At 67.7% G+C, this 22,742-nt stretch overlaps 3 protein-coding genes across 4 annotated transcripts; 2 read left to right on the plus strand and 1 right to left on the minus strand.

Annotated features, from left to right (window-relative positions):
• The first annotated feature begins 2,477 nt into the window (after positions 1-2,477).
• On the plus strand, positions 2,478-8,490 carry LOC102561447 (interferon regulatory factor 4). Of its 2 annotated transcripts, XM_059713133.1 has the most exons (9): positions 2,478-3,083; positions 3,208-3,863; positions 3,956-4,145; positions 4,258-4,361; positions 4,768-4,879; positions 5,961-6,071; positions 6,561-6,956; positions 7,343-7,461; positions 7,848-8,490. In XM_059713133.1, exons 2-9 carry the CDS (start codon positions 3,690-3,692, stop codon positions 7,986-7,988), a joined length of 1,347 nt encoding a protein of 448 aa, XP_059569116.1. In that variant the 5' UTR covers positions 2,478-3,083; positions 3,208-3,689; the 3' UTR covers positions 7,989-8,490. The 2 variants fall into 2 exon arrangements, with proteins under 2 accessions (XP_059569116.1, XP_014452360.1); XM_014596874.3 differs by having other exon boundaries at positions 2,478-3,863.
• A 1,039-nt stretch (positions 8,491-9,529) lies between these two features.
• FOXS1 (forkhead box S1) lies at positions 9,530-11,577 on the plus strand. Its single transcript, XM_006259079.4, has one exon. It carries the CDS (start codon positions 9,916-9,918, stop codon positions 11,371-11,373), a length of 1,458 nt encoding a protein of 485 aa, XP_006259141.2. The 5' UTR covers positions 9,530-9,915; the 3' UTR covers positions 11,374-11,577.
• A 5,339-nt stretch (positions 11,578-16,916) lies between these two features.
• Positions 16,917-22,519, minus strand: MYLK2 (myosin light chain kinase 2). The gene is made up of 10 exons (XM_019500326.2): positions 22,153-22,519; positions 21,461-21,566; positions 21,027-21,120; positions 20,794-20,903; positions 20,244-20,385; positions 20,083-20,153; positions 19,691-19,819; positions 19,288-19,440; positions 18,757-18,889; positions 16,917-18,610 (listed from the first exon to the last, which is right to left on the minus strand). Exons 1-10 carry the CDS (start codon positions 22,421-22,423, stop codon positions 18,530-18,532), a joined length of 1,290 nt encoding a protein of 429 aa, XP_019355871.1. The 5' UTR covers positions 22,424-22,519; the 3' UTR covers positions 16,917-18,529.
• Between the last annotated feature and the right edge of the window lie 223 nt (positions 22,520-22,742).

Raw genomic sequence — 22,742 nt, forward strand, 5'->3', positions numbered from 1 at the left:
CTGGGGGACGAAAGGGGGAGTCTGCTTGTTCTGATCCTAGCTCTGCAAGGGCTGGAGGGGAGAGCACAGAGGCAGGGGCTAGCTCCTGGCTATGCCATGGTGGCTAGGACGGATGGCAGGGGGGTCCTGAGCAGCACGGTGCCCACTGCCTTTTCTGGTTCCTGCTGGGAGCCCTCACCATGCCGGCTCCATCTCTCTCTCTACCACCCTGCAAGAGCCTGGGGAGAGGCTGCTCTGTCCCCCACCCCAGCACCAAGCCATCTGCAGTCCTGGCTCGCCAGGGTGCGATGAAAGCCTGCGATCTGCCCCTAGGCAAGGAGGGGGTGTTAGACACAAGCACCTGGGTGCCAGGCTGGTGGCACGTGGGGGCTGCTAGAACTGCAGGAAGTACCAGCACCAGTGGGCTCCTCTGATCCCCTCTCCCTGCCTCCCACAGCCGCTGGGGCCCAGACAGCTTGGCATCCTGGAGGCACCAGCTCCGGGGGCCAGAGCAGCCGTTTCCTGCACGCTCTGCAACCCGGTGCTTTTCCCTCATCTCAGACCCCACAGCAGCGTCCTTCCCCAGCCAGAGGGCACGCACCCCCTCCGGGAGCTGGGGATAGTTCCAGGCAGGAGGAGAGGAGAAGCCTGCAGGGACCGGCGGGTTTTCAGTGCTGCTTTTTGCCGAGCGCAGGGCACAAGGTCGAGCGAGTGAGCTGCACGGAGCCAGCAAGATGCCTTCTGGGGGTAGGTAATGTCCCTGCCACAGATGCTGCCGGGTGGCTGCAGAGTGGAATGGGACATTACTATTAATAATTAACAGCGCTCAGCCGGTGCCCGTTGAGTGCTAGGTGCCTTGCCCCACAGAGAGGAAGGCAAGTTTGGCAGGGCAAGACCCTCAGCCCCCACGGCCTTGCTAAGGCCACCAGCCTCACCCAGGCCTGCGTGGGGGCTCCCCATGGCCCCAGGAACGATGTCCAAGTGCAGGTGTGGAGGCCACACAAGCCCACAGGCCTGGGATGTTTCTGGGCTTTTAACCAGCCTCCGTCTCTCTGGGGAAGGCCAGGAGTGCAGCAAAAGGATTTCTGGGCATCTCTTGGGGCAGTTGGAAGTCTCCAGTTCAGCATGTCAGCGATTAGGAGAACGAATGCAATTGTTGGACATGGCAGCCTGGAGCTGTGCCCGAGTTATCTGGAGCCGGACAAGCTGATGCACCCCTAGGCTCAGGGTCTGATCTATGGAGGCTGCAGGAAGAGGGCACTTAATGCCTTCCTAGTGTTTCCCACGTCATGGGGGTGAGGCGAGGAGCTCTTTCCCCGTGCCCCCCAGCTCCCTTTGCACAGAGGCCATTTGCCCACAGGGCAGCTCTGCCCAGGGGGCAGGTTTTCCCTCTTGGGGGCACTTGCTGCCGGCCCAAGCGGGAGCTCACACCCGACGCTCGCATCGGAGCGCGCAGTGGAATTCCCCGGCCCCGCGCGCGCCTCCAGAGTTCCCCGCGCACGCAAGCGAAAGCTTCGCGGCCGCCCCAGTGACGCAGAGAGGGAGCGAAAGTGCATGCAAGCGAGCAGGAAGAGGCCCCCTTCCCCCAGCAGGAAGAGGCCAGCCCTGCCTCCTCAGCACCACGGCACTGATTTGGCCCAGGCAGAGCTGCCACCTGCCAGCAGCCCAGAGGACCACATTGCAGCCCCACAGGTGGCATATCGTTACTCTCTGCCCGAGACACCCTAGCTATAAATCCAAGGCCCCAGAGAGCCTGCAGCAAAGGTGCGCACCGTGCAGACCTGCCAGCCCCTTGCAGGAGACTCAGCTGATCACCAGGGTCTCTCTCTCAGGCCTGTGGTGCTTGCACCTGGCCACAGGGGTGCAGGGAAGCCCCTGCCCCCTTCCTGCATTGTACAGCTCAGGCACGGTCCAAGGCCCCTGGACAAGGGACTGGGGCCAGGGTTCAACCCCTTTGGGAGCCCACTGCAAGTGCAAATGGAGCAGGGGGGTCAGGGAGGAGGCTTGGGGCGTGGAGGGATGCATCCATTTGCAGATCCCTCCGCTGCGTGGCTAGCCCAGGACCCCTGAGACGGCCTGTGTGGGTCCCCCGGGGCTGTCAGTCACACGGGCCCATCCTGACCTATTCATTTCTAGGATTTCCATCTGAGCCAAGCCTGCCAGCTGTCACCCCCCACGTCCTCCCTTGCCCCCTAGGCACCAGGCTACTCACTTCCTGTGACTCAGAAGCAGAGAGCAAGCTGGCCCAGCCTGGAGGGGCAGAGGTCACCGCAGGAGCTGCTTCTCACTGCTGCAGGCAGGCAGGCAGGGCTCCCCTAGACCAGCCGACAGGCTCAGCAAGTGCCCCAAAGCAGGCCCTGCTGCATCTAAGGCTGAGGCCCCCAAGCCCCAGAGCAGCTGACCTACAGCACAGCAGGCTCTTGCCCTTCTCTCCAACCCACCAAAACAGAGACCAAGCTAAGCTTACCTGCAGCCCTCCACAGCTGAGTATCCCCGAGCCAACCCTGTCTCCCTTCCTGCTCCAGGCTAAACCCCATCTCCCCAAGGCCCAGCTGAAAGTCTTCAGCCCAAGTGCAGGTAGCACAGGTGTCAGGCAGGCCTGGCTGGGACTTAACCCCTCGTCTCCCAGCTCTGGTGTAGAGCGTGCACACCCCACCGTTCCAAGCAGAGACCAGACCCCACGGGACAGTGTCCATGTTACCCACGCAGCTGCCACCACCCCAGGACCAAGAGGGCAATAGAGTCTGTGCTGCCCACTAGGACGTACTCGAGGGCAGGCTGTGCATGGCTGGAGGGCATTTGCCTCTGCTGCCAGCTTGGCACCTTCTGCGTGCAAAGCTAGAGGGAGGCTGGACCTGTCTGCCAGCTGCGGAGAGCAGAGATGGGCTCCAAGGGGCCTGGGTGCCGGGGGGAGCGGCTCCGTCACGCCGGTTCCCTGAGCAACGAGCCCCGGGACAGTGCAGTGCAGTGCAGAGGGGGGGCAGTGCCGGGGAATGATCTGAAGCCAACATGACGGAGGCGTGCCCCTCCAGGCAGGACGAAGCCGAGCCCAGGACACAGTATCGAGGCTAACAGCGGTTCTGGTCCAGAAACAGAAGGCGGAGGTTCGCACGCACAAGGCTTCCCCAGCCCAGCCCCGTCAACGCTGCTCTCCTTCCCCATTTTGTGTTGCATTTTCCAGGATAGTTTTATCTACTTTTTTGAGACCATTGCCAAAATTGCTGCCAGGTCCTGCCAGGAGCCGCATGGCCCAGTTTCCCACTCAACGCCAGCCAGCATTGGGCCACCGTTTGGCCACGGGATAGTGAGAAACGGATGGATGAAGACGTTGGTTACAACCCGGGCTGGACCAAAGCACCAAAGAGAGAGCCAGGGCTCTGCTGGGCGCCCCGCTCCGCCCGGCCGGCCGGCTCCCGGCGCTGACTCGGGGGCAGGCCGTGCGGTGGCAGCGCTCCCCCACGACACCGCAGCGGGGCTGCGGGTGCCCCGCGCTGCGCGCCGCTTACCTCGCGCCGTGCCTCAGTTTCCCCGGGCCCGGCAGCGCCCGGCCCCGCCCGTGCCGGGGCGGGATCCCGGCCTGCCGAGCGAAGGGAAAGCGAAAGCGCCCGCGGGGGTTTCGCTTTCGCTGGCTCGGGCGCCTGGACGCGGGGCCCGGCCGGGAGCTCGTGGGGCCGCGGCGAGCGGAGCGGGGCCCCGACGGGGCGGGCGGGATGGCGGAGCCGGGCGGGCACATGCGGCTGAAGGAGTGGCTGGTGGCGCAGGTGGACAGCGGGCGCTACCCGGGGCTGCGCTGGGAGGACGGCGGCCGCTCGCTGTTCCGCATCCCCTGGAAGCACGCGGCCAAGCAGGACTACCGGCAGCAGCAGGACGCGGCGCTCTTCAAGGTACGGCCCCGGCCCCGGCCCCGGCCCCGACCCCCGGCCCCGACCCCCGCCCCGGCCGGGCAGCAGCCGAGCCCCCGCCTCTGTGCCCGCAGGCCTGGGCCGTCTACAAGGGCAAGTACCAGGAGGGCACGGACAAGGCGGACCCGTCCACCTGGAAGACACGGCTGCGCTGCGCGCTCAACAAGAGCACGGACTTCCAGGAGGTGCCGGAGCGCAGCCAGCTGGACATCTCCGAGCCCTACAAGGTCTACCAGATCGTGTCCGACGGCGCCAGGGAGCCGGGTAGGTGCCCCCCTGCCCTCCCGCTCTCCGCGGCCGCCCCGCCGCCGGCCAGCAGCTGCTTGGGGCAGGACGCTGTGCCGGGGTGTCACAGGTCTTCCTCGTCTCCCTGCAGAGAAGGCCGGCCGCCTGGAGTCCCCTGCCCTGGAAAAGCAGCGGCTGAGCCAGCCCGGCACTGCCAGGCACCCTCTGACGGTAGCTAACCACCGGCCGGACAAGGTGGGAGCCAAGTGGGGGGACTTTGCGCCGACGCGACTCTTCTCTAGTTCCTCTCGCCCCCGAGCTGTCCCTTCCCACCCCTCGCACATCCCTCCCAGGCCGTCCCATGCTGCCATGGTCAATCCCCATACCCATTCCCTCTCCTCCATCCAGACCGCGGCTGGTGCATCTCATCCGCCCCACGTCCCATCCTTGCCCCACGCTGCCTGCTCCTGTCACTCCCCATCCTACACACAAGGGCCGGGGTCTAGAGAAGGGACCAGCTTGCCCGGCAACGCCCAGCGAGGCAGCCAGAGTCTGAGTAGAGATGAACACGGGTCTCCTGGCAAGCAGGTCCAGGCACGACCTGCCAGCTCCTTCCGTCTGCTTGCACTCACGGGGCCGGGCCTGGTTTCCCCCTCTGCAGGCCAGCGCGTCCTCAGACACAGAGGAGGAGAGCAAGAAGGATGGGACGGAGACGGACCAGGGCTCTCCAGTGCCGCCTGTCTCTCTCTTGCCAAGCCATCCTGCAGAGCAGGGTAAGGAGGACGCCCAGCCCTTGGCCCCGCGCCAGCACCAGCACCCTTTCTAACCACATTGTTTTCCACCCAGCTCCTTCCCGCCTGCCCCGTTGCTTCTGATCAGGACTGAACCCAAACCCCCCCTGAGATGGGGAGGCGGGTTTGTTCAGGACACTGACCGAGGCTTCCCTGGTTTTTGGGGGGGCCTTCCTTCACGGCACGAGCTCTGGTATTCGTGGAAGCAGCCCCAGAGCAGACTTTGAGGTCCAGTCCCCTTGACGCCGGGCCCCAGATCGGGAAGCATTTCTGCTCAGCCCCTCGCTGGTCAGTATGTCCCTGCTAGCTACAGCGAGGAGTTTTGCGGGGCTGCCAGCCTGCTTGGTGCCGAGGCCGTACGCTGCGGCCCTGGTCCCAGAGCAGCTGCTGAAGTGTGGCACGTGGTTAAAACCCAGCGAGGGGAGCAGGGCTCCTGGTTCTTTTCCCCACACCCACTGTGCCTTTGGCTCTGTTGTGCCCTCACCCCCCGCTAACTCCCCGTTCGATGACTGCAGCAGGGAGCTGGAGGCAGGGTGCTCTTGCTTCATGCCACGATCTCTGTGTGGGAGGACATCCATGTTTCCTCGTAGTCCTGTTCCCCGCGCTGCCATCAGGAATTTCCAGTGTGTCTGGATGGAGCAGCTGGATTAACGGGGCAGGGGAACAAGAATGTGCAGAGGAGAGACAAAGGCCAGGCAGGGAGAGGCCTGCAGAGCAGCAGGCTCTGCCCCCGCTGCGGGAGGCAAACCCTGTCCTCCTTCTACCTGGGCCAGCTCCCGTGGGCAGAGCAGGCAGGAGGGGGAGGCGGCAGCAGGGACTTGCCCCTCTGACCCCTTGTAACACCCTGAATCATCACGGCACACCCTGGCACCTGACTACCATGCCCAACGCAGCGTGTCTCCAGGAACAGCCGGGGACGCCCCTGCAGCGGTGTCAGGACTCCCAGGGGCAGGGGCTGTGGGCACGAGCAAGATCCCGTGTCTGCAAGGACAGAAAGTGCGTGACTTGGGAAAGCTCCAGGCAGCCGCCCCCTCCACCCTCTCCCTGCCGGCTTCCTTCCTAGGATACCGAGTGAAGGGGGTTTTCTACGGCTGGAACCCAGCCCACGGCCACCTGCTGCAGAGCCCACCGTCCTGCCCCAGCTATGTGCCCCTCGACAACATCAACAACTCAGGTAGGGAGTGGAAGGCGCCGGCAGCATCCTCTGCCCCACGGGGTGCAGGTACACCTCACTCTTGGGACAGCGAAGCCGTGGGGGTTTAGGAGCTCGGAGGGGCCCCTCTCCTCGCAGCCGTGCTGGGCGAGGAGGAGCGTGGCCGGCCGGAGCCCGGGCAGGGCTGCGCAGACACCGACTGCTCCGTGGAGCCACCTGGCGTCCTCTTACCACGCGGCAGCCAGAGCTGGTCGGAGGTTGCAGGCCTACAGACCAGCTTTCCCTCTGACTTCCCCTGGGAAGGGGGCTTGCGGGGGGTGAAGGGAGCTAAACGCACACTTCCTATCGAGTGCGTCCCCCAGAAAAGTGCCCACCTCCTTCCATCCCTGCCGGGACAGGGCAGCAGCTGCTCTGGGGCCTGCCTTGCCGGGGTGAAGCTGGGAGTCAGAGCCCCGCGCACAGGATGGCCCCCAGCCCGGCGTCCTTCCCCGACCCTGCTGTGCCCCGCAGACTGCTGGCTGCACATCCGGCTGTACTACTGCGATGTGCTGGTGACCGAGTTCACCACGCACACGGCCGAGGGCTGCCGCATCACCTACCGCCCTGTGCCCGCCGACAACGAGCGCCTCTACGGCCCGTCCTGCATGGAGCAGATCCCTTTCCCGCCCCCGCGCCTGCTCAGCGCCCACAGCGGGGTGGCCAGTGTCCTGGACGTCCTGGAGCGACTCCTGCCTCACTTGGACCGCGGCGTCCTCCTGTGGGTGGCCCCCGAAGGTGTCTTCATGAAGCGCCAGTGCCAGGGCCGGGTGTACTGGAACGGGCCCCTGGCACCACACCACGACCAGCCCAACAAGTTGGAGAGAGAGAAGACTTACAAACTCCTGGACACCCAGCAGTTCCTGCAGCGTAAGTGCGCAGCCCAGCCCAGCCCAGCCCAGCCCAGCCCAGCGGCACCGTATCGTCCCAGGCAAGGGCCTGCAGCTCCCTGCTCTCCTGGGCTCCCAGGATGGGGTCAGGAGGGTGCTGTGCCCTGTTGGGGTACATGGGGGTTCCCCACACCTGGGCTGAATCCAACCCACTCGGCCGTGCTGCCCGCCTTGTACCGCTGCTGCCCCTGCTCCCTAGCCAGGAGGCCCCACAACAGCCATGTCATGCTGGGGCTGCAGCATTGTTGCTCTGTGGACCAGGCGGGCACACTGGCATATTCCAGCCAGGACCTGAGCTCCTGCCCAGCGCTGCCCCGCTCCGCTGGGAGAGCCCCGAGTCACCGCTGCAAATGCTTGTGGTTGCAGAGCTGCGTGGGTACTTGAGCCGCGGGGAGCCCGTGCCCCAGTACCAGATCCACCTCTGCTTTGGGGAGGAGTTCCCCGCCAGCCCCGGGCAGAACTTCCAGAAGCTCATCATGGCCCACGTGAGTACCCGGGGTGGCATGCCGCTGCGTGCATTCAGAGGGGGGCACAGGCTGCCCGGTCTCTTGCCCCCTTCCACACTCCTTGCCCCTGGGCTCTGGCCCCACATTGTCTCCTGCACTCCTGAGCCCAAGAGCCAGGCAGGGGGCTCTGGGCCTGCAGGCGCCGAGGCCAACCTGGCGTACTGAGGGGCAGAGCAGGGCCAAGCTCCTGTTGCCACAAGGTGCCCGCGCTCCCTCCATCCTGACTCGCCTGCTGGGACGTCAGAGCAGCAAGGAGCAAGCTGCCATGGTGCCGGGGAGGTGGCCCCAGGGGTGCTCGTATGCCCAGGAACAGGCAAGCCTCCCCGCCTCCTGCCCGGGGTGACCTGCCCGCTCTGGCTTTGCAGATCGAACCGGTGTTCGCTCGCGAGCTCTTCCACTGCGCCCAGCGGATGGGGCCGCAGTTGCTCCAGGACTCCGTGCCACCGAGTGCCACCGATGGGTCCAGCCACATCATCCAGATCCTGAAGCAGTTGTGCCAGCCCTGAGCTGCTGAGAGGGAGAGAGAGAGAGAGAGCACGAGCTGGGATCAGGACGGGGCCTCAACCCGCCCAGGAGCTCCCGCAGGTAGCGTGGGAGAGGCGATTCCCAGCAGCTTGCATCCCCCACCCCACGTCAGTCGCAGCCCTCGTCATGGAGCCCCACGTTCAGCACAGCCCTGGCACGGCCACTTGCCCCTGCGTGCTCCGACCTGCAGGCCGGGGGGCTTGAGACAGGTCCAGCACCAGTAGGACTGGCAGCGTTTCAATCAGCCACGCCGTGCAGACGCATGCTCTGCACGCAAGGATTGGTGTGCCGGGAGCCGAGCCCAGACTGGGGACAAGGGGTCGGGATGGGACTCGCTGTATTTATTCAGAAGAAACGTTTGGTCTGGTTTGGATCAGGACAGCTGCGATGCCCCTGCTCCGGCTGCTGCAGCGGGGAGCCACACGTCACCCAGGGACCCTGCTTTTTTAGATGAATACTTAAATAAAACATGCCGTTTCCAGAGCCTGGTTGCCGTCCCTGCGTGAACAGCTGCGCAGCCCCTGGAAAGCAGTCTGGCAGGCTTCGCCACAGCCCAGCTGGACACTTCCCAGCCAGAAAGTTTCTTCTTCCCAGGTTGGGGGGGCAGAGTTTTCTGTTTCAAGGTTTGAGCAAATTGCTAAGGGAAGTTTAAAAAAAGCAAAGAGCCAGCAAGCACTGCGGGAATCCAAAAGCACGTCCCCAGTCACCCGGCGGGAAGCCCAGGGAGCAAGCAGGCGCTCGCGCTCTGAGAGTTTCCGGCCCCGGTTCGGGGCAGGGACATTCCTGGGACGTCGTGGATCCCCTCCAAGGCACTGCCTGTCCCCTGCTCCCCGGCTCCCCAGCCCCTGGGGCTCCGGCTCCGCAGCTGTGCGCTGAGCAGGAGACAGGATGTGAGCTGGGAAGAAAGGGCTGGCCGCCAGGAAACGCTGACCCTCGGGAGCACGTGGCCATGAGAGCCCGGCCTGGGACACGGCCCCGGGGAGGCGTGGGGTGCAGGCTGCTGCTGAAGTGCCCCGAGGTGGGCACATCCGCGTGGGCAGGGCTGAGCGCCGTGGAGCACTCGTGCATCGCACGCCCAGGGCTCCTGGCTGGCAGGTGGCTGCAGGGTGGAGGGGTCGTCTCAGTGCCCGAGCGGTGGAAGAGGGGGTGCAGGAGGCCAGGGGAGCGACAGCACCGCTCAGGGACCTGGGACTTTCCTGAGCCTCGGCCAGAGGGAGTGGGAGCCTGGAGGAGTCCCAGCTGCCAGGACAAACCAGCATCTTCTGCCCTGGGAAGCCAAGCTCCAGGCAGCCTCTTGCACAACCATGCCCCCACCTGCAGCCCCCAGCCCCAGCCTGGCCTCTCCTCTCCTCCCTAGAAACACAGCGCTGGCTGGGAGCTCGGGCTCCACTGTCCCAGGCCGCCGCAAGGTGCATCCCTATCTGGGCACACGGCCAGCCCCCCACCAGCGCCAGCACCCTTGGCGAGAAACCTCCCATGCCCAGAGAGAGAGGAAGCTGGGGGGTCCCAGTGGGGGAGCAAGCCTACAGGCTCACGAGCCTGGCAGTAGCCCTCCCCACTTCTCCATGCCGCCCCGCCATCCATTCCCTCTCCCCGTCCCACCCACTCTGTCTGGGAACTGCTGTGCTGGCTGGGCTGGATCTGCCAGCCCAAGGTTGCGTTTCCTCCCCAGACGCCTCGGTCCTGCCCTGTCGGCTCAGGCACCGCTGAGATCCAGCAAGAGACAGACAACCGGCCCCTGCTCCCCCCTCGCTCCGCCTTGGGCGGCCCCCGCGCTGCTCCGGGCCAGAGGAGGGACTTTGTCGGGGGGCTGGGCTGCGGCAGAGTTTTAACGGAGCCGGGACAGGGCTTCCCGCATTCGGGGCCAGGAGGCTGCAGCGTGCGGCCGCACAGGGGAGAAGGGGAAGGATGCAACTGGAGTATCCCGCTCCGGCCTCCTCTCTGCGCGTCCCACCCGAGCCAGGCGCCTGCAGCAACCTGGGCATGGTGCTGGCGCCATACGCGGGCAGCACGGCGGGCAGTGGCCAGGCCCCGGCCGGCGAGGCCGCCAAGCCGCCCTACAGCTACATCGCGCTGATCACCATGGCCATCCAGAGCACGCCGGAGAAGCGGATCACGCTGAACGGCATCTACCGCTACATCATGGGCCACTTCACCTTCTACCGGGACAACAAGCAGGGCTGGCAGAACTCCATCCGCCACAACCTCTCGCTCAACGAGTGCTTCGTCAAGGTGCCCCGCGACGACAAGAAGCCGGGCAAGGGCAACTACTGGACGCTGGACCCCGACTGCTACAACATGTTCGAGAATGGCTCCTTCCTGCGCCGCCGACGCCGCTTCACCCGCAAGCGAGGCCGAGGAGACGCGCCGGGCACCGAGGCCGAGGAGACGCGCAAGAAGCCGTCCAAGCCCCGCACGCGGCAGGTCCCCCCAGCCCCAGCTCCAGCCCCAGCCCCAGCCCCGGAGATCAAGACCGAGGGTGGCTATTCCCCGCTAGAGCCAAGCGGTGCCAGCCAGATGCTCTCCGGGGAGGCACAGGGCGATGCCAAGGAGCGTGCCCAGAGCAGCGTGGATCCCGGTGCCCGGTGCCCGGAGCAGCCCAGGAAGTACCTGCAGAAGCCCCGGCAGGCGTGCTTGTACCTGCCGGAGGGGCCGGAGCCCAAGCCCCAGCTCTTTAAGGAGCCGTGCTACCCGCTGCCGGAGAGCCGGGGGCAGGAGCTGCCCCTGCTGAAGGAGCCCATCTTCGGGGGGCTCCAGCCACACATCCCGATGCCTCGACTGAGCCCCTACACCAGCCCCGGGGAGCGCTTGAGCCAGCCGGCCCCCGAGATCAAGGACTCTCTGCCGGATGCGGTGCTCGCCGAGAGCGCGCTGGAGACCAAGGAGCCGGCAGCCCCCGCCCTGGGGCTGGCCCAGCCCTTCAGCCAGGTGGCCCCGGGATTCGCCACCCCGCTGCTGGGTCCCGGCAAGGCCCCGCTGCCCTGCGGCCGGCAGCCCTCGCCCGCCTGCTTCCCTGGTTTCGAGGGCGAGGCCTACGTCAAGCCGGCGCTGCCCATGTTCGGCTCCTTCGGCTGCGCGGGCACCGACGCCCTGAGCGGGAACTACCAGTGCCGCGTGCAGGCGCTGAGCTTCTGCATGAACGAGCGCCCGTGCAGCTCGGCCCTGGAGCACATCCTCAGCTCGGCCCAGCCCGGTGGCCCCGGGGCGCCCGTGCAGCCGCCCCCCTTCCACCCAGCCCTCCAGCTGCCCGGGGACCAGAAGGAGTCCTGGCCCGGGGGCGCCTTCCCCCTGCAAGGGGGCAACAGCTACCACCTGGGGCTGCCCAAATGCATCTACCGGACACCGGGCATGTTCTTCTTCGAGTGACGGGAGCAGGCTGAGGGAGAGAGAGACGCTCCGTGTAAGTTATTGCCTCCCGCTGGGGACTGCCCGGCACAGCCCGCACACACCCGGCTGCCGGGGGGATCCCTGGGGGTCCGACAGTGCCACCAACCCCTTTGCCCCAGCTTGTATCCTACGGGACCGGGGACAGACTCGGTGCCAGCCTGCGGAATAAAGCACGTTCCCCCATTGCTGCCTGCTTTGGTGTCTGCCTGGGCCCGTGCCGGGGTGTGGGGACATTGCTGCCCTGGCACCCCACGGATAGGAGGGGCGCCCCATTCCCTGCCCCTCACAGGTCACTCGTCCCTGGGCACAGCGAGGGCACGTCCCACCTCTCTGCACTGGCAACCAGGCTTCACCACGGACCCCGGGCTCCCATCCATGGAGCAGCCCCAGGGAAATGCTCCCCCCCCGGGGAGCCTATGGGGCCAGGGCCAGATGTATGCAGCATCTGTGGTAACTAGCCACAGTGCCATGGGGCTAGCGCAGTGCAAGTATTGGGGCAGCCTCATCCCCCTGATACAACCGCGTCTCTGGCTCAGGCCAGGATTTCACGCCAGGTCCCAGCTGGGATCCCCGTCTCGCCTGGGCAGGGCTGTGAGCTGGGAAGGTAGCAGTTCCCAGAGCCGTGGCCAGGACGATTGCAAACCTCCCGTCACCGGGGTCAGAGGCCCGGGAGGCCTGGGAACGGGGTGGTGGGGCTGCCCTCCAGGGAGGGAATGGGACCTGCCGGGGTTTTCCAGCTGCTCCAGTGCCTGGAGCCCCAGGACAGTCCGGTCCAGTGCAGCGCTGCCTGGGGAGCCGCTTGTCCTGCAACCAGCCGGGACGGAGCCCGTCGGCAGGGCCCGGAGCCGCGGGCAGACCGCAGCCGAGCGAGGGAAAGTGAGCGCAGTCTGCAGAATTCTTCCGGCCTTAATCACCCGGGGCTGGCGGGCCGCGGCCAGGAAGGGAGGGGGCCACGTGGGCCTGAATCACAGCTCCCCGGTGACTCCCTAGGAAACGTACGGGGCGTGGGGCAGGGCTGGGCTGCAGCCGTGCCCTCGCCCCCCAGGACCCACGCCAGGATGTCCACGAGGGGCTGGTCTCGAATGACCCAGCTGCCCCTCATCCCTCCTGCACCCTGTTCCCCCACACGCCCTGCCCTGCCCAGCCCAGCCGGGGCGGGACGCCTGTGCTCCCCAGAGCTGCAGGGACAACCCACGACGGCCTCGTGCAGGCAGCCGGGCTGGCGTCAGGAAGAGCCAAGCCGGGGGCCGAAGCCCCTTCGCCAGAAGCCACCGGGAACTGCCGCCGGGCACCGGGGTGGGGGAAGCAGGGACAAAGTAGGGCACGAGCTCGGCATACGCCGCGCGAGGTAACATGGCCCCCAGGTCCTCCTCTCCCTCCCAAACGGGGCAGTGCCGGGAGAGGAAGGGGCATCGGTCACAGCCATTAGCAACAGGATGGGGAGCCAGGACAGCCTGCCCACGTCCTGTGCCACCAGCTCCCGCTCCTAGGCCCGGCCAAATCTGGAGGGGCCTCGAAGGACAAATAAACCAGCAGGTTTCCCTGCCCGCAGGCACCCGCGAGTGCCCAGCTGGGCATTTGCTTCTATTCCTCTGTATGGCTCCGGGCAAGCCCAGCACCCCACGAAGCTGGGTCCAAGAGCTGGGTGTCCGGCTTGGGCTGAGCCTTCCCATGGGATCTCGCCAGACCCACGTGGAGCGCAGCCAAGGACAGGAGAGTCTGGGACACACCCAGAGCCCTTCTCCACCCGCCCGCGGGGCCAGGGCAGCCTGCGTGGTGCCAAGGGCGGCACTGCAAACTCTGGTCCCGACAGGGAGGCAACACGGAGGTCTGGCACGCGGACCGAAGCCTGCTGTGTGGCCAACGGGCACCCTTGACCGTGCCCAGGCGGTCCGTGCCCAGGGGCAGCCTAGCATTGGCCACGTGCTGGGGATGAGTCCTGCCCCGCAAGCAGACACGCTGCTCCCCCTCTGCCAGCCCCATCCCGGGCCCTGCACGCTGGGTCATGGTGAGGGGTGGCGGGACAGAGGGGCTTTCCCCTCCTCTCCAGCTCCTTCCCCTCCTGGAAGGGAACCAGAAGCAGGGGAACGCAGCCCCCCGGCTGCCACGAAGCAGGGTGGCGAGGGGCACGGCGTGGGAAGGGAGGGGAGGTGCTGGCGTCACTCGGAGACCAACAGCGTCCAGAGCCACGTCACCCGTTATCGGCTCCCGCCGCCCCCGGAGCCCCGCTCTGCGCTGCACAGGGCTGCGGGAGCAGGGCCCAGGCTGGATCGTCTCCCCTTCCTTGCATTTTTATTTCCCCAGTGAAAAAACACGGGTTGGGAATGCGGTCGCGCTGGCGCTGGCCACGCCGCCGGCCTGCCCGGAGCGGCTGACCTCGGCTCCCGCCTTCTCACAGTCCCTGGGGGCACGGGAGGAAGCAAGCCCTGCCGAGCTGTGCCCAGGGGCCGTCTGGTTCCCACAGACCCCGGCCAGGGCTTTCCCCCACGCCACGGGGCTCGCAGCCTGGCTGGGAATGTGTTGGCCCAGGCGCAGCTGCCTCCCTCCTGGAGAGCCCCAGATAAGGCAGAGGCAGGACCAGACAGCGCCAGGGGCCGGGGACTGGCACGGGCCCCGCCGGCGCTGAACGTCGGGGCTGTGGGAGCAGAGGCAGGGCAAAGCTGCCAGCTCTCACCACGAGGCACCAGGCTCTCAGCCCTAGAGAGAACCCCAAATGCCCAGGGGCCATGAGGCAAATGCCCCTTACCTCTGCCAAGGCCCCCTCTCTCCAGCGGGCAGGGGCTGCCCCCCCCCAGCGCTAAGCACCTGCCCGTGGGCCAGGTGTGGGGGAAGCAGGGCCGGGCTGGCTGCAGCTGCCCCCTACCCACAGCCTTTTAACCCTTTCTGGAGCACGGCCCTGCAGGAGGCTGCTCTCGGGGTGGCTCTGGCCCTTCTCCGGGTGCAGCTGGGGGCACGAACGCTGGAAGGGGAGCCATGTCCACCTGCCCCAGCTCTGCTCCCACCCAGGGCTCGGCCAGGAGCTCTTCCCACCCACCCAGGCAGGCAGGTTCCCTGCAGGGCCAGGTCCCGAGAGGCCCTGGGAGAGCCCAGTGCTTCCCCGGCCTGGCCACATCGGCCCCCCACCCCTGAAGGCAGGGCAGCCTGATGTCTCCCATGAGCCCCGGACCTGCTCCCTCCCTCCTCCCCGCTCACGGTGGGTGGGCTGGACAGCCGCCGGCCTCCTCCCGCGCCCCAGCTCCCAGGCTGGTTCTCTCCCAGCCAGCAGGCACGGCTGTCCGAGCCGAGGCCGGGTGGGCTGGGGCGGGGGCTGCAGCCGGCCCATGTGCACGGACCAGGGGCTCCGGCAAAGCTCCGGCATCCCGGCTGCCCGGTGAAGGATGCGGGAGCAGGGCCAGGTGCCCTGGGGGGAGCCCGGAGCAGGGGCTCCCTTGTGCCCTGAAATGGGGACACAGGTGGGATGGGCAGAGCCAGGATCAGGTCCTTCCCTGCCTGTCTGCACCCAGGGGTCAAGCCCTGCCCGGTCGGGGGCTGGGTGCCAGGCCATACCCCACTGCCCCCAGGCCAGTAGCAGCAGTGAGGGGGGCACTGTCACCCCGGCGGCTGGGCACGGGCTCTGGGAGGGGGCCATCATGGGGTGGATGGATGGATGGATGGATGGATGGCTGGAGGGGGCGGCCAGGGGAGCCCACATCACCGGGCAGCACATTCTGTCTGTGTGAGGTAAAGCAGGTCCGCCCACGCCGAGCCCTCGGCTGCCCTTGGCCGCGGGGATGGGAAGCAGCCTGCTCCCCGCGGGCAGCTCCGGCAGGATGTTTCCTTTCCTCTCGGCCTCTGGATCCCGCCGTGGGCGTGGGCCGCATCGGGCCCCCCGGGCCAGGCGAGGGGCGGACGTACCAGGGCTCCCGGGCGCTGGGCCTGGCGCCAGCCCCGGGGATGGAAGCTCCTGCCCCACCGGCTTGGCCCTGGCCCTGGCCTCGCGGCCGGTGCAGCACAAGCCAGGAAGGCAGCCGGGATCTGGGGCCGCTGGCAGGGTGCCTTCTCCTCGAGGCCCGGGGCACAGCTGGGCCCCACGGCCGGCTCCTCCAGGACGCAGCCCCGAGCACCCAAAGGCCCAGGTGCCCCCCTTGCCCCAGCTTGAGTCACTGGGAGGGAGGGAGGGAGGGAGGGAGGGAGGGCAGGCGGGCGGTGGCCGCTTACGGGAAGGTGCCTCTGCCTGGCAGGACCGGGGCAGGGCCAGGCTGCTTTTAGCCTGGAGCGGGGTTTGCGGCTGGGCTGCTCCAGCCGGAGAGATGGGAGTCAGCAACCCAAAGCCACTCGTGGGGCTGGGACGGGCCCGGGGGAGCGGAGCTGGCAGGGAGGCCGGCTGTCTGCCCGCGCTGCCCAGCCCTCCGTCCGGCAGCAGGGGTGGGAACCGCAGCACCCCCATCCCTGCCGTGCCCCAGCGCCGGGGTCGCCGATAGCATCTCAGCTCCGCTCCCGGGGCCCAGACAGGAAAGAGACGTCACCCGTGCAGAGCCTAACTCGAACCAGATGGGGCCGCGGGGTGGTCACCGACAGGAACCGGTCAAAGGCTGTCAGCAGGAAACGGGCTGGGAGGAAACTCCCGCGGCTCTGGGCAGCTGTAACCCCCTCGTCGCCTCTCCCGGGCTGCTCCGACAGGCCTCCCAGCCCCTGCACCGGGGCAGTGGGAACGGATGAACCCTGGCTGCCAGGAACCCACCGGGCACTGTTGGGAGGAAGCTCGCAGCCTCCCAGCTGGAGCAGCTCAGGGAGCGGGGCTGGGGAAGCAGGGGCAGGGGCAGGGGCAGGGGAGGGGGCTGGCGGCTGCCTGCCCGGAGGGCTGTGCCGGGGACGCGGGGGAACGCGGCCAGAGAGGCGAGGCTGGGAAGGCAGCGTCGGGGCCTGACTCACTCGCCTTCCCCCGCTGGATCCAGTTGTGGGAACGGCCCTGCTCCCCCGCCCCGGGACGCGGTGCAAGGGACAGGCCCCACGGCGCTGCCAAGCTGGGCGGCCGCGGCCAAGCCCTGACGGCAAGCGGGAGTCGGGTTTCGGGCTCCCACAGAAAAGGTCTTGCTCCCATCGTGGAGCTGCCAGCGGCCCTGAGCCGGCTGGGCTGGGGGGGACAGTCGCCCGCCCCGGCTCCGGCCCATGGCGGGGAGCAAGGGGGTCGGCCGGCCTGCAGCTTGGGTAATACTATTAGGAGGTCGGGACCTCAGCTGGAAACATCCCGTGAGCAAACTCTGAGCTCTCCCGCGTGGTCGTGGCTGCAGCCATGGTCGTCCTGCTGCTGCGCGGAGCTGCTGGGGCAAGAGCAGCCTTGGCAGAGCTCATGGGGGTTGAGTTTGGACAAGCCGAGGTGCTCCTTCAAGCCCAGCGACTGCCCCCATTTCCTCTGCCTCCCCCCAGGGCGGTGAGGCCCGAGCAGGTCCCGAGGGGGCCAGCGCCCCTGGAAAGCAGTGCCAGTACCCCCCTCCCCGCCGGACACAAGCCAGCACGCCCAGGGCTTGCTGTCAGACCTGTACATTTATTTACATGAAGCTGAGAGCGCGGGGGCGCCTCTCCGGAGAAGGAGCAGGGCCATGCTGTGCTGCAGGGGGGTGCTGGGGGCAGGGGTGCACACACGGGACTCGTGCCCCACTCAGGCCGAGGGCAGGGCAGCATTGCAGGGGGGCAAGGGGGCTGGGGCGAGCGGGCACGGTTCCCCGTCATCGATGAAGCCGCACGGGCTCTGCCAGCAGCCCGGGTGCCAGGCCAGGCTGGGACGGGCTCAGTGGGGGACATGCCCTGGGGTAACAAGCAGAGCCAGGGGCGTGTGCAGGAAGGCAGGGGCTCGCCCGGGGTGTCCCCGAGCATCTTCCTCCTCCCCACGCCCACGTCCCCGCTCTGCATGCCTGGAGGACAGGTCCCCCCTGGAGCCGCGCCAGCCCGAGAGGCGGAGGGCCCGTCCGGCTGAGGCCCAGCTCCCTCCCGCCGGGTCCCGGGGAGCGCGGGCGGTGCCGGTGGATCCGGTGCGTTGGTGGTCAGGACCAGAGCGAAGCTCTCACATGTGCGCTGGGGAGTGGCCGCCCAGCTGGTCCACATTAGGCCGCCCGGGCGCTTCGGGGAACGCGTGAAGGGAAGGTTGTGTTCCTTGCCCCCGCTGGCAGCGCCCGAGGGCAGCGGGGTGCGGTGCGAGCACAAAGCCTCCTTCATTCTCACCCGGCCTCCATCTGGGGATGCTCCTGGAGTCCACGCTCGCCACTCCCTCCCTTCCTTCCTGCCCTCCCCGCACGCGCTCGCTCGCAGGAACTGCGGCTCCGGTCTCCAGGAGGGGAGAGGCCAGGGGCTGAGCTGGCCCCTGCCCCAACACCTGCCTTCTCCCCGCTTCTGGGGGGTGCCCCCCAGGACTCTGAATCCAGACGTAGCAGACATTCATCCTGGGAGCGGGGCCGGAGCAGGGACCGTGGTGCCAAGGTAGCAGAGGGCGTGCGGTGGGTGCAGCGGGGCTTTGCCTCTCCCTCTCCACGCTGCTGAGCCGGTGGGGCCAGAGCAGGAGCCGTCGCGAGGAGAGGAGAGGAGAGGAGAGGAGGGGGGGACCCCGAGCAGGCCCCCCGCTCTCTGCAGCAGGAGCAGACATCTCATAGCACGGAGGATTCAGCTCAGCAAGTCCAGACCCCTGCTTGGGGTTGCAGCCGGGGGCCAGGGGCCGGCGTCTAGCAGCCGGTGGGGCTCAAAGCAGGCGAAGCACTGGGATCCAGCACTGAGAGCTTGCAGCTCCAGCCCAGAGACCTCCACGCCACAGGAGCCAGGGCAGCTGCAGCCTCAGGGGCCAGGAGCTAAGGGCAGCAGGAAGGAAACTTCCCAGGCGAGGAGGACTCCAGCGGTGCCGGCTGAAGGGATCCCAAGCAGCAGCCTCGCCGGTGCAGTCGTCTCCCGGGGGCCGGAGAAACGGGGCCGCAGCGGCACTCACAGCAGCAGAGGCCTGATACGTGCAGGGGCCAGCACGGGCACATCCCGCCTCTCTCCAGGGCTCGCAGCTCCCGCGTCTCCAGCGGCCCCACCGCCGCCACCCCGAAGCCAGGACCGGGCTTGGCAATGCACAGTTCAGGCGGCGGGCGGCTGCCCCGCGGCCCTTGCCGCCAGTCCGGCCCCGCGCTCAGACCCCCAGCGCCGTCAGGGACCCCGAGCTGCTGATCTTCTTGAACCGGTTGGCAGCGCACACGCCGATGAAGTTTTTCTGTTTGCAGGGGAAAAAGGGGCCACGTCAGAGCAGCGCCAGCCACGCCGGCCGGCTCCAAGGGCCCCAGTTCCTGCGTCCTGGACTCCCGCTCCCTTGCCCCGTCCCCAGGCTGCCCCTGCTCGCCCAGCGGGCATCCTCCGCACCTTCCAGCGCCTCCGCATGACATATTTCCGGAGCAGGACCTGGGACTTGAGGCGCCGGTTGCTGCGCTTGGCCTTCTCGCCCAGGTTGTTGAGCCAGGGGTGTTTCAGGCACTGAGCCGCACTCAACCGGCCGCTGCGGGCAGGACAGGGCTGGTGACTCTCTGGGAGACCCCCCTGGGCTCCCGAACCCCTCCCAATGCAGACCTGGGCTGCAAGCGCCGGACCCCAGCTGCTGCCTGTGAGCGCTCCCAGCCCCGGGGTCCCTGCCCTGTGACCCCCCTCCAGATGCAGCCTGCTGGGGCTATCAGGCCCGGTGGGCAGCTGTGAGGCACATCTGGCTTGGGAAGGCGGGAGCACGCCGGAGCATGGTCAGGACCCTTGGGAGAGCCCTGCGGAGGGCCAGCTTGACTGCTACCCCCGGGGCTATACAGCCCACGGGCTCACGCGGGGCTGCAGCTTGCTGGTGGCTCTCAGCTCCCCGGTGGTCAACCTGAGCTCTCCCTGCATCCCCCCTCCCCGGGCAGGCAGCACCTCTTCTCCTTGATGATGAGATTGGAGACGAAGTCCTTGGCCTCCTCCGAGATGCCCTCGAAGGTCTCCTCGTCGAAGTACCAGTCGGCTGCCAGCACGTTGTTGAGGGTCTCCGTGTCGTTGTCCCCCATGAAGGGGGAGAGGCCGCTGAGCCTGGGGCATGGGGGGAAAGGAGGGGGTGGTGAGTGCCCAGCGAGGAGGGGCAGGCTGCAGCTGGCCCCTTCTACCGGGCCCAGCTCCTCCCACCCGTGAGCACCGGGAGAGTTGCCTGAGGTCATCCAGCGAGTCAGTGGCAGAGCCGGGAACGGAACGCAAGCCCCAGTGCTCGCTCGCTCGCTCACGCGCACGCACACACACACCCGCCAGCCCCGCGGGGGGAGAGGGGAGGGCATTGCCCACGTACAGCATGTAGGTGATGACACCCATGCTCCACATGTCCGTGGAGTAGGAGACCTGCTCGTAGCTGACCACCTCGGGGGACAGGAACTCAGGCGTCCCAAAGTTCACCTTCAGCTTCTCCCGGGGGTTGTACCTGGAGGCGGCAGCGCCGGGTCAGCGCGGCACGGCCCCCAGAAAGAGCTCTGCCCTGGGAGAGCCCCCTGCCCACACCAGCCAGAGGGAGCCTGCTATTCTCCTTCCCCAAACCGCTCTGCCCAGCTGCCCCATACCGGACTGTGGCTCCAGCACCCCCAGCCAGGGCGGGCAGCAGAACTGCAGCCCCGACACCCCCAGGACCCGGCAGGCTCCTGGCCCTGCTCCCCCCTGGGCCAGAAGGGATGGGAGAGGGGTAGGTACCTGCGGGCCAGGCCGAAGTCGATGATCTTCACCATGTGTCCAGTGGCCGCCACGCACAGGATGTTCTCCGGCTGTAGGGACAGGGACCCCAACGGTGAGACCCTGCCCCCCTCCCCAGGGGCCGCAGCCTCCCTCCCTTCCCTGCGGCCGGCCCGCCGCACCTTGAGGTCCAGGTGCAGGACGCGCATGTGGTGCATGAAGGTGATGCCGTCGCAGATCTGCCGCACGAACACCATGCAGTCCACCTCGGTCAGGTGGTAGTCTTCGTCGATGATGCGCTCGAACAGCTCCCCGCCCTCCACGCTGCGGGCACCGAGCCGCCGGTCACCCCGTGGGCTGGGAGGGATGTTCAGCCTGCCCGGGGATGGGGGGCAGTGGCCCAGAGGGGGAGGAGACCCCCCAGGGCAGGGAGGACGGAGCTGGGGCGGTGCAGGGACAGGGACGATCCTGATCCCAGGGTCCGGGACGTGGAGATCAATGTCTCACCTGGGCAGGGCAGGGCAGGGCAGGCTGGGAGGCAGACGGAGCTGGTGCTACCCCAGCTGAGCCGCTGCGGCACTGGGACTCAAGCCAGGGAGGTGCCTCTGGGCCCTGCTACCCTGGCAGTGCCGGCTGCCCTGACCCCCACCCTGAGGATACCCCCACCCTGGCTGCCCTCGCCATGGGCAGCTACATCCTCAGGCCCAGCCCCGGCACCAAGCCGCTGCTCACAACTCCATGAAGAGCATGATCTCCCGCGGCGTCTCGATGGCGTCATAGAGCTGGATCAGGTTCTGGTGGTTCAGCTGGTTCATGACGTCGATCTCGACCAGAGCCATCTCCTGCAGGACGGGCACCGCAGGGTCAGCGCTGCCCCCTTCCCTGTCACGCCTGTCTGTCCGTGCACACACGTGCACAGGTGTGCAGGCCGGGGGGCGCGGAGCACAGGCCCTGCCTGCACCCACCTTGTCCTTGGGGCCCTGTTTCCGGATGATCTTGGCAGCCAGCTTGAGCCCCGTCTGCTTCTCCGTGCAGGTGCGAACTTCCCCGAACTTCCCTCTATGGCACAAGGGGAGCGGAGGCTGGAGGCCCAGGAGCACAGAATGGAGCCTGGCTCCCCCAGGCCTGACCCCATGCAGCAAGGCGCTGCCAGGGGCTCTGCTCCTCTGAGAGCCTCCAGCAAGAAAGGATGGAGGTGCCTGGGGGTCCGGTAACCCTGCATGGACTCCCTCGATGCAGGCGCCGTGCAACATGCACACATTAACAGAGCCCCATAAGCTCAGCATCAACTGCCTCTCTGGGCCCAAGTCAAGGGACTGGCCCAAGGTCGTGCAGCCAAGCAGTGGCAGAGGCAGAAACGCTGCCCACCCCACCCCAGATGTGGGACCCACAGGCTCACCCCCCCAGGATGTCCTTGGTATTGATGCTGAACAAGGTGCTGGGGTTGGCCGACTTCAGCGTGACGATGCGGTGGGTGAAGGGGGCTGGCGGCGGGGGCATGTCATCTGCGGAGGCAAGACAGGTTGGGCACCCTCTTCGCGCCCGGCCGGCCGAGCACGGCAAGAGGCTGGCATCTAGTGGCCAAGGCCAGGTACGGCGTGTCCTGGCTCCGCAGTCCCCGGCACCCGCTCCCCCCAGCAAACGGAGCCCCCCGTGCACAGCCACAAAGGCCATCAGCCTCGAGTCTGCCAGGCTCGGCACCTGCCTGCCTGCAGCTCCCAGCCCCAGCGCCCTGCAAGGCCTCTCCAGGGCTCCCCAATCTCCTTGGCAGCCAAAAGTCTTTGGCGCTCTGCTCCCCACCTGCACCCTGCAGCACCTGGGCTCCCTGCCCCGTGCAGGGCTTTGCACTTTGTGCCAGGCCCACCCTACCCAGATCATCCCCAGGATTGCAGCCCCCACCCCTTTGGATGCAGACGGTGCCTGGCCTGAGCACCATGTGCCCGGAGCTGCCCAGGCTCCTGGTGCTGCAGGGACAACCCGTGTCTGGCACCCGGGGTCCGGCCGGTGGCAGGGATCAGCCCCCTGCGCAGGGGGCAGGGGCTGGGCAGAGAGGCCAGGACAACGGCACCCCCTGCCCTGTGCCCGCCTTACCCAGGATGGAGAAGGGGTCCTCTTTCCCGAAGTCCGGCGTGAGGTAGGGGCTGGGCGGGGGCTCCAGCTCGGGGGACGAGGGTCCGGCTGTCCCCTCCTCTTCAGGGGGCTTCTCAGCAGGGCTCTCGCCTGGAGCCGGCTGGGGGGTCTCTGTGGAGCTGGGGGGCTCTGGCAATGTTTTGTCCCCGCCATCGCCCTCGGGCGTCTCTGGAGACCCTAGAGCATCCGCAGGCAGGTAGGGACCCTCCACCGCATCAAGGTCTCCAGGCATCGTGTCGGCTGCCGTGGTGGGAGCCGCCGGACCCTGAGGCCTCTCCTCCCCCTGCGCTGCAGGGGCCTGGGCAGCTCCTGGCCCGGGCTCCTCCGCTACCCTGGAAGCGAGAGGCAGCCAGGTGAGCCGGGAGCCTCGCGGCCCACGAGCCCCTCGGTCAGCCCCGCGGGCGCGTGGAAGGGGCCGGCCTGCACAAGCTGTGGGACAGAGCCCGGCAGAGCTGGGCCCAGGCAGGACCAGAGCCTGGACACGCTGCCCCCGGCCCCCCACCCCGCTGCGGTGCCCAGGGCAAGGCAAGGGGAGCCTGCACGAGGGTCCC

This window comes from Alligator mississippiensis, chromosome 9 (genome assembly GCF_030867095.1).
Source record: "Alligator mississippiensis isolate rAllMis1 chromosome 9, rAllMis1, whole genome shotgun sequence".
Taxonomy (NCBI): Eukaryota; Metazoa; Chordata; order Crocodylia; family Alligatoridae; genus Alligator; species Alligator mississippiensis.

Excerpts from the sequence above, each read along its gene's own strand:
- LOC102561447 (XM_014596874.3), top strand. The coding sequence starts at position 3,690 with ATGGCGGAGCCGGGCGGGCACATGCGGCTGAAGGAGTGGCTGGTGGCG. Across the intron at positions 4,362-4,767 it reads CTAACCACCGGCCGGACAAG|GCCAGCGCGTCCTCAGACAC; the intron begins GTGGGAGCCAAG and ends CCCCCTCTGCAG. Across the intron at positions 6,957-7,342 it reads CACCCAGCAGTTCCTGCAGC|AGCTGCGTGGGTACTTGAGC; the intron begins GTAAGTGCGCAG and ends TTGTGGTTGCAG.
- FOXS1 (XM_006259079.4), top strand. The coding sequence starts at position 9,916 with ATGCAACTGGAGTATCCCGCTCCGGCCTCCTCTCTGCGCGTCCCACCC.
- MYLK2 (XM_019500326.2), bottom strand. The coding sequence starts at position 22,423 with ATGCCTGGAGACCTTGATGCGGTGGAGGGTCCCTACCTGCCTGCGGAT. Across the intron at positions 21,567-22,152 it reads GGACCCCTTCTCCATCCTGG|ATGACATGCCCCCGCCGCCA; the intron begins GTAAGGCGGGCA and ends TTGCCTCCGCAG. Across the intron at positions 18,890-19,287 it reads CTCATCATCAAGGAGAAGAG|CGGCCGGTTGAGTGCGGCTC; the intron begins GTGCTGCCTGCC and ends TCCTGCCCGCAG.